Genomic DNA, 17,699 nt, shown 5'->3' on the forward strand with positions numbered 1-17,699 from the left:
CAGAAAGATTCCCAGGCACCTACTCAAAGGCAAGTTAAAAGGGAAACGATTACTAGGAAAATCGAGAAACAAATGGGAAGAACACTACTCAGCTTCCGAAATTGAGGACATGGTTGCAGGACCGAAGAGAATGAAGACGAAGACTTCAGTAGTCCAGGGACCACACAAGAAGAAGGGCTCGAAAAACATGTGAAAACTTAAGACAACAATGAAACCAAACTTTTTCTGAATATATGAGTATAACTCATGATGAAAAATTGGTCATGATAGGGAGCTAAAAAACCGTGAAAGGAGGAACATTATAGTAGCTCACACGTAGCCACAAAAATGGTGTTAATCCGTCTTTCAATTTGAAATGATTCCAAAATTTCTCAGGACTAATGTTGCAACTAAATGAAACTCGTTTGGGTATTCGGATAAATTTTTAGGAAGGTGAATTTCCGTATTTTTTAACTGTGCCTGTGTGCGGCTCCTGGTATATTTTTGTTAAACCTTTCAGAGTGTAACTTTACATTACTCCTTCTCGAAACAAATGATCAAAAGTTGTGCACTTTCTAATCATTCTAGCGCATCCGATGTTCTCACGATTCCCGAAATTTTGCTGCATGGCTTGAGTTAGTTAATAAACTTTTGCCGTATGAAGCCGAAATAGCTACGCAGTTTACTTACCCAAAACTGTACCTGAAATGAGATAAAAGAAAGAATATTAGTGAAATTTATTCAGATACAATAACATGAAAAGGGAACTATATAGTCCTATAAAATAGGTAGAGGATAGATAATAGCTCCAACTCCAAACTGCAGGACTACTATGTTATAATTAAATTAGGACTAAGTAACCGACGGCGTAATGGTTAAGGGGGTAGAGAGTCAACCTCTAAATCTCGTTTCTCGTTGTGAACTTATTACTTGCACATAATTAAGTATGATGATAATGAAACTGAAACACAACCTCAGTGACAAGCAGATGGGGAAAAAACCGTAACAAAAAAGAGATAATGTGGATCTCTTATACTCCATAAAGGAGTAAATATGAGATATACAACAATGGTAAACACTCAATACATCTTGCCTAGGAAAAGGGTACAATGTCAAGATTGACTTGCTTTGGCTCCTAAAATTTGAAAACCGCATCAGAGACAGGAGGCATTGTTTCTGCCGTAACCATGGGTGGATCAATACATAGTTAACCTTTAAAAAGTACAATGAGGAGAGTAAGGAGTGGAACTGGAGTTGAGATTTCGGAACAGTTTCGCGTTCAGAACAACTTCAACGCTACATCTTGGTTGCTGTTAGAAACAGATGGAGACCGTATAGAGGCAGTCTACAACTAGGTTGGTGCGGTCAGGTACATTGTTGGACTAAAAGCCAAACGCATCACATCAAAGCAGGGCGCAGGAATGACTTGAACTAGCAAGCCAGGTAGCCGAATCCTTGGACATTTTACCGGAGGCTACTTCCGCCAACGCTTCGTGAGAAGTGACAGTAGACTGGACAGGCGATGACCAAGGTTGATAGAACGTCTAGTCCGAAATCTCGATCTCCCACTTGGCTCCGGGGAAGGGGGAATAGATTAGTACAATGGGACTAAGTGTTAGAACTATAGTCTCCTCTCAAAAGAGTAATTGGTTGAATTATTTCAAATACCTTTAAAAGCATAGCGATTGAAAAAGAAATGTATTTTAGTGTAATAAAAACCACTCCTACAATGACATCGTTAAACAGGGAAGGTCTTTGAGGAAATCCATCAAGATTTTGTCTAGCCGCTACACCTCTCAAAGCTTTCATTGAAACGACAATAAACAAATGGAATTCTTCGCCGGCGTGCGGTGGGTGTCTTGATTAGAGCGGAAGTTGCAGTGAGCAGGTTACACATTAGGAAAGGGCGACAATTCCATTGCGGGTTCTACCATGCTATGTAAGTCACTATTCCAAGATAGCGAAGAATAATGAAAGAGGAGTTGAAGTTTCGCGGAAAACCGTGGGACTAACTGAAACACATTACCAAGAACCGCGAATGAAGGCAAGAAGCTCTGATTGACGTGGCACGCCCGATATGCATTATGGGCGGCGCAAAAACCGATATCTGGTCTACATCTGCCTTAGTAAAGAACTCCAGACACTCCAGTTTTGCGCCAACGCCAACCAATTCGATGTCCCTAACAGCTGTCTGGCGGCCTGACGTACGCCATTTCTCCATCTCAGGCAGGGTCTGCTTCGTCTTTTTTTTTCTACCATAGATATTACCCTTGTAGGCTTTCCGCGCTGAATCAACCTCATCCATACGGATTAAGTCACTGCCGTAGGATTCATACACTGCCAAAAACGAGACAAGGGGCCCAAGGTCCTCGACAACAATAGCGAGGGTCCTCAGAATTCTTGCTTTCCGCAATTTGAACGAGAATTCCAACGATATAAGCTGAACATTCTGGGCTCAAACAAGGTAAGGTGATGGGGTTTCTGAAGGACACCTCTCTCCATCTTGCAGCAACGTGCTTTTGTACTTTAGAAAGCCTAGTGGTAGTAGATGTGAATCCGGTGTTGAGCTATTTCTGGCGGCTACGGTCTTGGCGACGGATCATCATACTCTCATCATTTACATTAATGAGCAGAGCATCGAAAGCGTCGATCAACTTGTATATCTAGGAAGTGGGGCACCGAACTTGATGTGTCCCGACGATTTAACAACACCAGATCCGCTTTCGCTGCCGTGTCTAAAATCTGAAAATGCAGTCAAGTTGAGACTGTTCCATGTACATAGAAAGTGAACACCCCTGTCACTGGAAGGCCCCAAGCCTTCGACAACTCCTGGCTGGGTCGTATCATCGAAGTGATACTATTACAAACAAGAAACTTGGTCAACGCTTAGGCCTAGTATTCGTACGCATTGTGATCGGAAGGCGGAAGTGGATAGGCAACACACAAGGGGCAACAATTGTATTGTTGGCTACGTCATGCAGTGGAAACCACTCTCCCAAGATGGCTGATGGATGGATCGCCCCAAGAGCAGTTCACGCAAAATAGTAGAGAAGGAGTGCAGAGAACCCAGGAAATCGTGAGGGGAGTTGAGTTGCATTACAAGTAACCGGCCCAATGGCGTTTAAGCATGGTTGAAGGGCCATAACCCACCAAGGGGGACCATATATATATATTTTGTTCCACGGAACGATAACAGAGCGTAACCGAAAATAGTGCTTGCAGAAATCAATCGAAGGTCCAAACCCAAGGGACCCATGAGAACTCGGATGCCCAGGAATTAGGTGTACACCAAACATCTGTTCTGTGGGAAAGGTAAAAGTAGGAAGTGTAGTACAGACTAACCTTTCTGCTTGCCCTTCTGAACTGTCATTTTCAAAGAACAGAGATACCCTACAGTCAACTTCTCTTAGCTACGTTGAGAAAGTATAATAGAAGTGTTTAGAACCGGGATAGGCTCACTTACAATTTTTCCAGCAATCCTAAGAAATTTTATTGAAAAAATCAAAGGTTGGTATGAGAGATAAGGAACTCAACCTCTCTCCTTCCCCCCTCTTCCTCCTTTCCAAGGAATATTTGCACCTAGAAACAACAGCAGAACCCCATAGAACGGAGGAAGGAGAGTAACTCGACCGGATATTCACAGAATAACTATGTAAATCATTTACATGGCAGACAACCTTCAATGCTACTTACTACGAAATAAATTATTTCCTGATAATCATGCATAGCCGTAATTGTATGCCAGTTGATCGAGGTAATATTCCAAACCGCATTACAATCCGTTCGGGTCAGCCACATGCCAGCTTTGCTACTGAACTCAGTGTATCTCTTACCTAACAAGTTTAAAACGTGCTCGCAAGGAATTACCACTAGCTTTGTGTAAGATCTGGATCGTGTATGTTAATTTTACCACCGGTCGTATGCATAATTGCAACCGCCTAGACTAATCCACTCGCTCCCCGCTCACCCAGCTTCGAGATCTGCAGCTTCTACTGGCAGAGGAGAATGGACTTGCATGCATTCATCATTATCTATCTAATCTAGATTCTTGCTCTTGTCTTATGCTTCCTCTAAGACAACCTTCTCTATGTGCAAGATTCAAGATCATGCAAGCATCGTGCGGTTGTTTCGGCCATTCTGCAAAAAAACGACAACGCATCCAACTATCTCAAGATGATGGGCAAGAAAAGCCGGCAGAGAAGTTGGATCACATGCGATCTTGGATTGCCGGCATATTCATTCTCAAGATGTTGTTGATCTTACCGTAGAGGAGGAGTGTACACACATACACTCGGCACTTGTGCACGGTCTAGAAGAGGAAAGGTAACAGAAATGTTTGCTTTGCTAGTTTACTGGCCTCACTCACTAGAGTATCTGTTGTTGGAAGCAAGTTTTCATACTAGTGGCATTGACATTAGAACAATCTTAACCAGTTCTTTCAAGGTTCTTGGCGGCCGTCAACTGTGTCGATTTTCTTACACGACCTCGCTCTATGTGTTCACAATACAATCATTTTTCTTTTGAGTACTTTCTCATGTATGAATTTTTTGCGGAAGCGCATTTTGAGAAGAGGGAAGTAGAGGGTTCCCATTTTGACAGGGAAGAGTCAGAAATAAGCAGGTTCTTCGAGGTAGTCTACCAAATTGGAATACGATCGAGAACAGATCGTATCTTATAGTCCACTAATTGTTCGGGAAGGAAGTGTGGGACGAAGCTCAACCTATCAACAAAATAAGACAAAAAAGGACTCCTCACCAAGCAGTGGTGCTAATTTTCGCTGGATTCACACTTTGCGAGCAACTTTGAAGGCAGAAACAGACTTGCAGACGAGCAAACTGACTCCTAAGAAGTCTCCTGAGACCACCAAGCGTCTGTCAAGTCATTTTTTTTGTGACAATTAGTCGGCTGCTGCTTTCTCTGGAAAAGCAGACAACCTGCGACCAAGATTGTCTCTTAAGATAAACTTCTTCTCAAAATTAAGGAACTTAGACTTGGGTAGCTATTTTTAAAAATTCACCAGATGACCTCAAGTGATCGCTCGATAGATTCCCTGAAAACGACTTTAATTTCAGTCTCCCTTCACCCAAAACTGGTAACCCAAAATCTTGTTTTCAAACATAGTAACCTGTCACATTTTTTTATACTCTTTTGCTTTAGATTTATGTTATCCCAGATGTATCTAAAAAGCCAGCTTCTCCTGCATTACTTTCTACAATTTACTTTCCCAACGAAGCTTAACCTGCTGCTGTTTCACTTACAGAAGTTGTTCTAAAACTTGACTCAATACAACTTTTTTTTTTATCAGATGTTCTGATTCTGAATCACCTCCGTGTAGCAGATACGATAAAAGGCAGTTAAGATGTTGCGAGAATTTTCTTGAGAACCTGTTTCGATTAGACTCAAATTGATTACCTGGGGAAAGTAAAGAATTTTGCAACAGGTTATTTTGCAATGAGAGGAGTTCGTTTCTCCGGGTTGGCTTGGTAATGATTGCGTAATTATTCCTATTGCTTCCGGCTAAGAACTAGAGTTGCTTGAAAGATATCAAGTGATTTGATCAGATTTGAATATCAAATTTGCTATTTTTGGAGTGAGTTGGTATAGCCAGTATTTCAAGTGGAAAAAAAGACGGATCTTCCTTTTTTGGCTGCAAATAAATTTATTGAAAAAATACCGTATTTCGGGAATCAGTTATTACCATCTCTTGTGTAAGAGGGAAATGAACCGTGATCAAAGGAATAACTGATGGAATACGCTATTTCTTTGAATAACCCTGATTTTAGCCAAAAAAAGGTAGACCCGCCTGTTGTCACTTCAGATCGGAATAGTATGCAAGGTAGGTTGCGGTTTATAGGGGCTACTAAAGAGAGACCAGGTTTGCCCTTTACTAAGTTTGATTTTAGCCAAAAAAGGGAAAACCCGCCTTTTTTCAGTTCACATCGGAATAATATGCTAGGTAAGCCACGGTTTATAGGGCTATCAAAGAGAGAGCCAATTTGCCCTTCTCTAATTTTAGCTAGACTAGATGCCAGGGACCGATTTGGCCTGTCACTTCATTGAAAAAGATGGAGAAGTTTGACTAGATAGTAGGGAGCTTTATCTCAGCGTTTTTATAAAGAAAACAGGTTCCAAATACTTACTTGAATCCTTTGTCATCGTCGACACCATTCATTACAACACCATTCGTTACATTCACTTGATCATCCTTCTTCAAACCATTTGTGTCAAATGGTGAGTTTGCCTTTTCTTTATCATCGTGCGTCTGAAATTAATAATAAAAAAATAATTAAATATCAAATCTAGATCTAAATCTATTATAGATATGCCTAGTTTAGATATTTTTTTTAAATTTTCAGCAAACGTTATAAATAATAGTGAGGAAGCGAATTTGTATCCACAATCATTACTAATAAAGTCATTTCATATACCTAAGATACGATCCCTCCATTAGCACCCTGCTTTAAGACAAAATTATGTTGGTGACTAGCCTCCCGCAGTTTTGCCGCTGTATGCTGATGGGGCCTCAGGGTTTGCCTTTGCTCTTGTTTATCAGCACAAACTTCTAGCGAGAGGAAAAAACACTCGCCGTCAAATATACGTTAAATGCGCTGAGTAACAGGTCCGACCTATGCAAACAAATTTCAACACTTCAATGGGAGTATCATACGGTCCTGGTGCCTTTTTGCCCTTTATGGACAGGGCCACCTACCCCAGTTCCTTCACAGTGGAAAGTGGCATCCCTCAGTACTCTCCTCTCGGATAGACAGCGTCGGCTCGGATGGAGTGGACAGGAAAAGGTGCATGCACGATTTCTTTCATCTTCGATCGATAGGCACCGAGTTTTTTTAGTAACCAGCTTACACCCGAGACCTCTTAGCCCCCTGCTGATCTTTTATATTTTGCGAGTTGAGCAATTCGCCGAAGTCTGAGCTAGTTCCTACATAGATTTGCAATTTCAGCTGTCCACCAATATGACAGACTCTTCTTTTGGGCGCCGACTCGCAAGTCCTCGTTTTGTGCCCGGCTTCATCACACTTGTAGCACAAAGTACTGTCTTTCCTTTGGAAACCCCTGCTAGGTACATGTAGACCCAGCAATGAAAACAGTGGGTTGCGACTACCCTTTGCCTTATCCTGCAGATGGTCCATCCAATCTTTATTTCTGTCTTCTTGTCGTTGAATTTTCGCATTTTTTCGACGCTGTTGGTTCTTTTGGTTGCTACCTCGCAGAGTTCTCCTACAGATCCACACTATTTTCCCCTTGTCTTCTTTTATCGATTGTTTGCTTACCCTCTGACGAGCTAAGGGTACCGCGTTTTGTGCAACTGGGGTCTGTGCTAGTAATGTGCTTTTCCTCAGCTCCTCTTCGACTGTCTACCAGAAATTTCGCTGGTGTATAATAAGGTTCAGGAGTTCCCCTACCTCTATCATGTTCTTTTTGACATCCATAAAGATTATTGCTGGACGGCGGTCGCAGCCTTCATTTTCCATAGGACCACCTCGCACATCTTGAGTAATCTTCCTCTACCCTTGCGTGTCTACCTGGTTGGGGAGTTTGCCACACTCATTTCCCGAGATAGGAATGTCACGCATCTCGAAACTTGCCTTCTAACTTCAAACTCGACGACGACTCTCCTTATTGGCCGGCCGGCGACCGTTTCTACTTTTTCAGTAGGTGACCGTCGTAACTTCACGCTTCTTGCAATGGGATTTATAGTAGAATCTCCCACTTTACCTCCCAGAAGCGGTGCGCCGTGATTGTTATAATTGGCATTGTGTTTTCGGCTCCTGCGCTATCTCCGCCAGAAAGTGCAATTAGCTTAAACGATCTCCGTGGTTGTCTATGCGAACAGAGAGGTCACTCACGAAGGGAAAAGGTATTGGGATTCACCAATGAATCACGCCTCCTACTCTAGTTTGGAAAATTAAAAAAACTGTTCGCTTTTCCAAGCAGTGTCTTTGAGATTTGGAGGGAGATGTGAGTTTCACCCCATTTGGCAAAAAAGTGGAGAATGATGAATCCTTCCAAATGGAGATAGGAACATGGGTATGAGTTGCAATTTTCACATTCACCCCTACCCCTCATCTACCCACTTTATTCGCACAATATCGCTAATATCATCATTAGGCCATGATACCATAATCCCTGATATAATTTTCTAAACAATCACTTGAATCAAAATCACTTATCATTGACATAAATATCTGGCTCAACCCGATCTCACCTCTCCCTAAACGGTTTGTCCACTTGAATATAATGAATGCAATGTGTATATTTATTAAACAAATAAAAATGAATATGACAATGACGATTTAATGCTATGGTCAAGTTCAGACGATAACTAAACAACAAACATGGGAGAGACATCAAAACAAACACGTACAAAATGCACACATGGAAGCATTCAAGAATACGAAAAGTAATGCAAAAAGACTAGGAAGGTAAGACAAGCGAAAAATTGTTGCTGAGTCTTAAATTTAAACAATTACAGAAGAAATCACACGAGACATCAAGAGTTTCAACAAGTTATACAACAGAGGATTCGGTTGCATGTTTTCATTTATCCAATTTTTGCTTTTATTTTGTGGATAGGGGACGTAATGAAGGTGGCCCATCGTGCGTGCTAATTGCATGTCTGCATAGGTAATTTTTCAGAAATCGTGATTACATTACAATTCAAGCTGGCAATGATGGGAGATGTTATTATATCATCTTGTGCAACAGCAGCCTTCACAGACGAACATTTTTGATACCTCTTTAGCCGGCTTAATTTTAGGAATGTCTCATCTCTCAGGATTTGAAAAAAAAATACTGGAAAAAGAGCTCTTGGTTCCAGAGAAACCAAACCTCCCCAACCCAATCCTTACACCTCCCTAAAATCAATAAATACCGCCTTCTCTGCAAAAATAACGTAGCCTATTGCGGACCACAGACTTTGTATCACCTAAGCACGTTACTTATAGGCGTCTAGATTCTCTGTCTGCTCTTTGTGTTTCTAAAAATTTAAGATTGAGGGCATTTCTGGAATCTTTGCAAACCTATTCAGACTCGGTGTGAAATCGGATGATACCAAAATATTGCACCCAATCAAAGGGCGGCAACCAAGTCAATGGCCCAACAGTATCTCTAGAAATCAATCAACTAATTATAGATCCAATACCTAAATTGGGTCTTTTACCGGATAGGCTACTTCCCCCTGTTATATACAGACTGGTGTCAATTATTAGCCTAGAATCACTGGACTCAATTCTGCCCACTTGGGCATCGATGGAAATCATGCATAGATGCAACCAACAAACACCTTGCCTGAAATCCAACCGCAACAGTGGAAGACCTTTTATCATCAATCCTCTCTCTAGTAATGGTAAAAGCTTCTAGAGCTTCCTCGATTCCAATTCTCTTCTCAGAATTTGGGCGGAAAATTAGACTGGCCGTGCCAGCCCAGTCCCCAATGGTAATCCTTCCAGAGAATCCTTAATTACAGAATGTTGTTCGTTGCTTCTTACAAGACGCCTCCATAGAATTAATCAGAAACTGACACTCCAGTGGTAACTTTGAATCCTTAAGGACTGTTAGCGTAATTCACGTCACTGCTCCAGAAAGTCATAGAGGTCAGAGTGCAGATTATCCCATATTTGATAAAGTATTCCAGGCACTGATCCTTGTGCCAATCTAGAAGTTCTTTGATTCCCTTAAGACTGTCCTGCTTCCGCAACATACAACAATCAATTCTCTAGGATCGACTGTCTAGAAAGTTCTAAGAGAGTCTAGAAACTAATCTTTATGATACTCCACATCCGCACAGAACACGGGAATACGGCAAGATCAGAATCGAATGATCTCTGGCAATTCAGATGGGATTAGTCTATGAACGCACAAACTCATTCCCAACATTAGGGTGTGGCTTGAGCGGAAGAGGGAAGACCAACTACCGCATTACTCAGTTCCTCATGGGAAATACTGGTTGCTACTGGCAGTATCTACACTGTTTTGGATTTTATGATGGGGTAGCATACCGGAGGATCCAAACCATGTGATGTTTTACTGTCCAAGGTTCACAATGGAGAGGAGGAACCTGAACGAAGCTTAGAGCAGAAGCATGAGCCCGGAGAACTTAGTTGCAGAGATGCTAAGATGGAAGAACAACTGGTTTACGGTTTTCTCCGCAGTCGCGAAATTATAGGAATTGTTGAAGGAAGAAAGCCGAAGGAATCAGAAGAACGAATGCGTAAAGGCAACCCCACTCAACGAAGTAAACCTAAATGGTAGTCCTGTGGGGCTGGGGCTGCAAGGACAGCGGATGGCGCCCAGCCTACCTATGACGTCTGTACGGGGGAACTGGAGAGGATATGCCTTTCTAAAATTTTCCACCTCCGTGTGAGCATAAAAAAACAAAAAGATGAGATCACCGCGAAAGAAGATTGTAGAAAAAATTGGACGTGGCTCACAATAGACTCCCACAAAAAAGCGAGTATGGCATAGATACACAGCCTACTATCATTAATTCACCGGGGAAGGGCAAAATAAAAGTATTAGAATCCAGGCGTAAGTTAAGGAAAAAGGTATCTTTAAAGAAATCCCTTAACAACCAAGAACTCAACCACTGAGCAGCAGCATGTGCACGATAATGATCATGGAAGAATGATAGAGAAGAGGTTCAATTCATCCAGGACTGCGCAGGAAATCTAGTGTCTGTCAAGCAGAGGTTACAGAATGTGTGGACAGCCACCACATCAGAGCAGACCAGACCAAATTCTTAGTACACAGGAGGGTGCTAAAAGTGTATGTAGTTAACTGAGTCAAGTTGTCCAGAGTTGAATCGACATCAATCATAACAAGGCAAATTTACAACGGATATATCTCGGTGGCAAGATCATAACAAGGGGGGAGCAGGACACGGAAATCCTTATTCTGATCGCGAAGCTAACACGCCCCGGTGGAGATGCTGTTGAAGTCAATGAGGTAAATACGGTTGAGTTTTCAACTCTGTCTTCCTAGTCCTTCCCCAATAAAATAGACCAGCCTCACTTCCTTTCTAGATATTCTCCCAAAGTTTAACCCTGAACTGCGAGAACAACTGACAATCCCCGCCACAGTATCCAGTCATTTGCATATTTTCCATCATTAATAATTCCAATTTTTGAACACATGCATTTATTCATAAAACCAATAACGAACAATTTGAATTATTCAGTCTTTCCCAAACCACTGGAACAATTGGCTTACTTACTAAACTATTCCATTCGATCCAATTCAAATTCCTTACAGAAACAATCTAATCGCAACAAACATTTACTAAAACTGATAAAATATTCAATTAATTTCAACAATGTCAAACTTCATACCAACTACCATTGTCCCCAGTTGTCCTCTCTTTTGTCTCAATCCACCGTTCCTATTCTCTTTGGTATGGCAGTTCTTACCGTTGAAAATACAACATATACCCGTATTCGTATATAACATACCAAACGAAATTAAATGAAAATTTTATCGATTTATCCATAATCCAATCAAAGTGTCGTCTTTAATACTTAGTTGTCGACATTTGAGAGAAAGAGAATGCCTTGTGAAATGGATATTGAAAGGAAAATGGGGTTTAGATATAAGATACAAAGTCTATATGTAATTATATATCTTAAGTTGCTAATTGGTTGATTGATTCACGGATGAGCCAAGTAAAGGTTTAAAGAAATTGTGCCAAGGATGGAGAGAAACATGTCCGTTTCGTAGTCTTACTCTGATGAAAACCAACTGTCATGGGAGAGAAAGGATGGGCGCAAAGGGAAGTATCGCTATCTAGGACAAGTTAGCAATTCTATGCGCCTGAATGTTTTCCCAAGAATTATTGACTTAATAGATGGACAACGCTAATGAAGTCTCGTGTCGTTATACCCTGACACAGCGAATTGAAAATACAGTTAAGACGATAGCTTCCTGTTGTTCCTTTTATGGTTGGATCCCAAGGAAAATGAGCCACCTTTTCCAGTCATTCATTCATTCATTTTTCATTTCCTTAAATTCAAGTGACAATCTTTCACAGTTACTTAGAGGCAGGACCAACCCCCTGATTTTTCCAACCGAATTGTCTAGTATTCTCTAAAGTGTCCCAAACATTGTAGTTTTTCAATATCAAAAATTATACCTTCCTCAATAAAAAGCTGGGCAAAATCCACCATTAGTTCCATAAGATACGATTATTCAGCAAACTAAACCACATCAAAAAAGATACATCACTCCATGCAAGTTCTTAGAAGTGTCAGAATTGGCAGCCAACCCCCTGAGTCACTGAATCACAAACAAAGTGAGATATAATGGCTTCCCTACTAGGGAAAGGTCCTTCCAATTTTCCAACAATATAACTTACGAATTCCATAATACTAAATTATATTCAGTTTCATACTCACTTTATCGTTATCATCGAATTTCAGTCCTCGTAGTCGTGGTTCTAAGCTAGACAATGGACTTTCCTTATTCGTTGGAGATCCGCCAAGGACATATTCAACCATTTTTACACCCAATCCACTTGTTGAATCTCGCGGGCTGGAAAAAAGAAGAAAACACAAAAGGATGTAGTTATATTTCGTAATCAATAATAATTGCATTATCAAAATCTATTATTGGAATAAAGATTAGTAAATATATGTGGTTGCAATAACAACATTAAAAAAATAATCCTAGCAATGAGAGAACTAACAAATTCCACCATTTTCTTCTCTTTCAAAAAGGACATTATTACTCTGTAGAAAAGGTCGTTTATTCTCTAAGATAAGACGATTTGTCCTGAGCAGTAAAGACCACCAGATACAATTGACAGAATCCTAGTAATACATATTATAAGAGGGTAGAAATCTAGGATATAAGGACATTATTTCAGTGCCTGTCACTCAAGCATAATCCCATTATCTTCTTTATACATAAATTGATTTGATTACCACAAAGTCCGGAGATAGCAATGGCCATTTATACCAACGAGGCTTTTCTAACGCCTTTACCGCAATGAAGGAGTAAGCTCACCCCAGTTACACTAGTTAGTAAGCCCAACTCAATGTATTAATTGAATCAGGTTTATAATGAGCAACTAGAACCACGATTAAGCTCCCAGAGATCCATAAACCAAAAAGGGTTGAACTAAAACCAGAGGAATTCCCGAAATCACATCCTTGGACTATTCCACTATGAATGACCCTAGAGAACCTTAGGTCCTCAGTTTCACTATAACAATAATCGTTGGCGCAACAATCCATATTGGATCAGGGCCTTGAAGTGTGTTAGAGGACTTCATTCAAGACCGTAACGGTACACTACAGAACACTGTAGGAGGCAATATGGTCAGCATTGCGCTCGCCCGAGATTATTACCCTGATTTGACTCAGGTACTCATTCACAGCTGAGTCGACTGGTATCCGACATCAAGTCACGATACAAATCCCACTGCCACCAGCGACATTTGAACCGCGGCCTTCCGTATGACAACCCAGTGCTCTAACCACGGAGCTATCAGTTCCACTAGTACGCTCATAATTCCGTCTGGGCTATTTTTCTCGACATTGGAGAATCTGGGGCATATATTTCCTCACATGCATGTACGCCCTTAAATTTGGAATGACCTGCGATCAATACAAGAAGGAAATTATCTATTGGGAATAATATAATATATCTTAGGTCGGAACACTAAGATTTTCTCCATTTGTCTAACATAACCCAAGCTTGCCCCGAAGACATAATTATAACTGCCTGAGGAGGAAGAAAAAATCAACCTAGGAGAAGCTGTCTTAGGATTCGAACGCTTAGCAATCTGGTTTCGATGAGTAGGTAAATAAAATAGGGATTTTCCCTAGAAGCATCACAGACGTACACATGTAGACAAATTGGAAATATGATGCCGACGCTTAAAGGATTACCATTGATAAATTGGAAGACCTGGAAATCATCATGCTAGTACTCAAGTCACATCACAGCATCAGAAATTCAAAGGGTTCAAAAAAGATCTCAAATTACTCAACAGAGGGACATAGGAGAGAGAAGTATTAGTTAGCGAAGGACGGGAGAGCCGTTTCATATTGTTCAGAGTTTATTTCAGAGAAAACCCAAAGGTGAACAATTCTTGGCAAACAAGAGATAGAGACCTGCTAATGGACTCAGAAGATCTCAAATTTGTCAGCTCCATGAGGCTTGAATAAAATCGGAAAGTTTAAAAAGGAAACAAACGCAAATTAGTCCCCATAACAAAGAAAGGACAAAGAAAATACTGTAATATTAAGCGAAACAGTGCACCAAGCCAAGCACTTGGATATTTAAAACACCTACGCCGGAAAACTAGAAAACCCCGGCTGCAGACGGGCTCCTAAATAAGGCAAGATACTTTTCTCTCTATCGACAGTCACACCTTAAACTCGGCAAGAAGATTATATGACATACATCATACATTATCATACAATACCAATTGTACACGCCCCCAATAAGATCTCAGGGCATACCTACATATTTTCGACACTCGCCTTCCAAGAAAATCATACCCGGTGTGGCTAGAGAACATATATGTGCAGCTTTTGATCGAGAAATCCCTGAAAAGGAACAAAAAGACTTTTCAACGACGAAGAAGCAAATGCAAAGACAAACTGATTCATCCAGAAGATCCCAAATTCACCAGGTGTAGGATCACGAAAAAAGACAGAAATATAAGATCTATCTGCGAGGATCTCGCCGAAGTGACATCGGAAGGAGAAATTTGCACTGCCTTAAAGAAACAATTCAAATTGTCGGAACTTGTCGCGAAGTCAATTGTGGAAAGCCTATGGCATTACCAAAATCGAAGACCCTCTTTTTTTTGTGGGTAAAAGTAAGTGCGATATATACAGCTGCTACGCCCCAGCAAGTCAGACAGCTTTCATAAAAGGAGGTCTGCCTCAATTGTAGACCTGACGTTTGTCAGCTCTACACTAGCGTGTCGTATTTCTTGGTGCCTCAGTGAGAAGTACACACACAGCGATCATCAGATAGTCTTTTTTGAACTATGGGTGGAGCCACGGGGTGGAACATTTCAAGATGGTCTGCAAGAATTTTGGATGAGTATACCTTCATAGAGTTGGGTATGCGATGCGATGCTCATTCTCCAATAGAAGACCCAACTACTGATGGAATAGTGACCTTGACCAGATCAGCTTGCCGTCGAATCAGACCAGGTAAGAGACAAAAAGAGCGCACCTATACGGAACCCCGCAAAATCCTCAAGTTCGCCATTCAGCGAAGCAAAAGGAAATACTTGACGCTCTGCTCTGAAACGAACGAAAACCCTTGGGAGAGTGCCTATAGAATCGTGCGGGGACCATTCAGAAGCCGCTAATTTCTGCAGATCACGTGTTCTACAGAGGGGGCTCTGATAACTTCCGGTGGCCTCAGAATGTGACGGTAATTCTGTCAGTCACCAGAGACGAGCTACTCGACATCGGCGATATAATAGAAAACAGCAGTCTGCCTAATATACCGAATAGGAACCTTCAGCTTACCATGAAGTCCAGACCGGACATGTTCGTTGAGTTTCTTCGAAACGTGTATGCCCGAGGAAACAGTTCCTGCAATACGGAAGTGGAAGAGTTGGTACTAGTACCGCTTAAGACTGGCAAGTCTCTAGGTTGTTAATCCTGTTAGAGACCCATATGTCTTCCGGACACTGTGGGAAAAATGTTAGAGCGGATAATCACCTTCCAGAAGGTGGAGAAGAAGAGAAAATCCGAAACTACGCAAAACTTTGCCCCCAACATCTTTTACCAAAATCCCGACTAAGTTTTCAAGCAAGGATTGTCTAAGGATTCCCATAATACTAAACAACAATAGATAGCTTACCTCAATATACTCGCACTTGCTGTTTGACTTGTATCGGGTGCCTGTGGAAATGTGCGCGGTCGTGATGGTGCCAATATTGTTTCTCCACTTTGAGTTGACCATGTTGAATCTTTCCAAACTTGATTATCTGTAACACCGTGTAATTGAAGTGGGCCAAGTGGTCCTGATGTTGGTCCCTTTACATCACTTTTCTCCCACAATTTTTTGGCCGTTGATGCTGTGATCTGGAATTGAAAAAAAAAATGGAATAATGAATAAATTTTAACAGTTTCATGAGTACGTAATTAATATGATTATATGTGCCAGAATATCTACAGAATTGAAGGTTAGCAGACTAAAATTAAACGATTCCGCCTCAGCATTTTTCCTGGGAACCTTCAAATGCCAGCGTGGTTTTCCCAAGCCATAAGAACATAGACTCTCTACCGGGAGTTCAAAAGACTAGGATGCGTTCAAGAAAAGAAAAGGTGATACGATACCGATGGATAGGATGTTGATTTCCTTTACTGTAAATACCATAGATTGCTGATTTCAGGAAAGGGCAATCAATTTCCGCCCCTTCAATCTACGTCAAGAATTGTTCCAACGATTCATGCAACTCTCGTAGGTCGAACTTATTTCATTACGATCCTCATCTTTGTACATAAAGCAAGAGGTTACACAACGAGTCCTTTTTAAGTTTTCTAGTGAATAGGAAACAAGCCACTCTCGAGTTTCATATCTTCCTTTCACAACCCGCCCCCTCTTTTTATAATCCTTTACTTCTTCGAATCAATAATAAACCCTTAAATTCACCAAGGTCAAAACAACTAATACAAAAATCTGATAACAAAATTCGAGCTTTTAAGGAAATATCAAATTACCAAAAACTATTTTTCCGGAAAAACCGTGTAGACTCACTCTAAAGCATGGCTTCAGTCAGCTCGTGTATCTTCTATGTCAAACGTGATATCTTTATCTAATTGTACATCAAAACAGAAATTTTATCTTGTTGATAGTTGTTGCCTGCCTGCTGTTCATCGGTTTGGTTACGGAGATCCGATTTCAATGTGTTTTAGTGCCATTAAATCTACACAAATGTATGTAATTTCAAGGAATTTCAGAGATCATTGTTAGACAAGAACGTTGCAAGTACACGAAGGGGGTAGAGTAAAAGGTTTGCGTATTGTTCAGGAGTAGCCAAAGATACAATTGTGGATTAGAGAAATTAGAGGATGGTATGCGAGGATGGGAGGAAGATTTGTTCTTGGCATTGTTGCTTATAGAATCATAACGACCTTCTGGGGTTGAATAGAAGAATTCGTGATCGGAACACGTGAAGGCAGCAGTCGACGGAGGAATGCATATGTGAGACGATGTCAATGCTGTGCACGTTCTTCTGTCACATACATTTTCACACAATTACGGATAGTAAAGAGATATAATAATAAATCTCACGTGTTTTTGCGTAGTGTAGAGTGACTAATTCCCGAATGAATCTCTTTTAATGATAAAACTATCGCCACTCCTTTGAAGCCAACACAACCCTCATTTCTACACTGTGAATCTGACCTACCAACTGCTGTAGGGCAGGGCAGTAATACCGCCTCTCAGCCCTGCCTCATTCCTTTTTTCCTCCTCTGGAAGCCCAAGAAAGTGCTTATTGGACGATGGTAGGCGGCGCATTGAACTTCTTCCCAGCTGATCATACACCCTTCCATGTATGGGAGGGGAAGGTTGAGGGAGGAGCAGCTCTGCCTGAGCCACTCATTCGTGTTATCCTGAACAAAGTCTAATCTTTGGGATGGTGCAGTGCTATAATTTTTTTGTGGGCTAGGGTAGGTGAATGCGTTTACGTGCACAGTGCTGGACCCCGCAACGGTACTTCATCGAACTAT

The 17,699-nt window shown here is 41.1% G+C and overlaps 1 protein-coding gene across 3 annotated transcripts in view; it reads right to left on the reverse strand.

Annotated features, from left to right (window-relative positions):
- LOC119660441 (maternal protein pumilio) overlaps window positions 1–17,699 on the reverse strand; it is a 698,863-nt gene that overhangs the window by 607,726 nt on the left and 73,438 nt on the right. For all 3 annotated transcript variants that reach the window (XM_038068994.1, XM_038068993.1, XM_038068995.1), the window contains 4 exons: window positions 15,823–16,046; window positions 12,384–12,519; window positions 6,120–6,241; window positions 670–681 (listed from right to left, as the gene is read on the reverse strand). In XM_038068994.1, coding sequence (XP_037924922.1) covers window positions 670–681; window positions 6,120–6,241; window positions 12,384–12,519; window positions 15,823–16,046 — 494 coding nt within the window. The remainder of the gene's footprint in view (window positions 1–669; window positions 682–6,119; window positions 6,242–12,383; window positions 12,520–15,822; window positions 16,047–17,699) is intronic.

This window comes from Hermetia illucens, chromosome 6 (assembly GCF_905115235.1).
Source record: "Hermetia illucens chromosome 6, iHerIll2.2.curated.20191125, whole genome shotgun sequence".
NCBI lineage: Eukaryota > Metazoa > Arthropoda > Insecta > Diptera > Stratiomyidae > Hermetia > Hermetia illucens.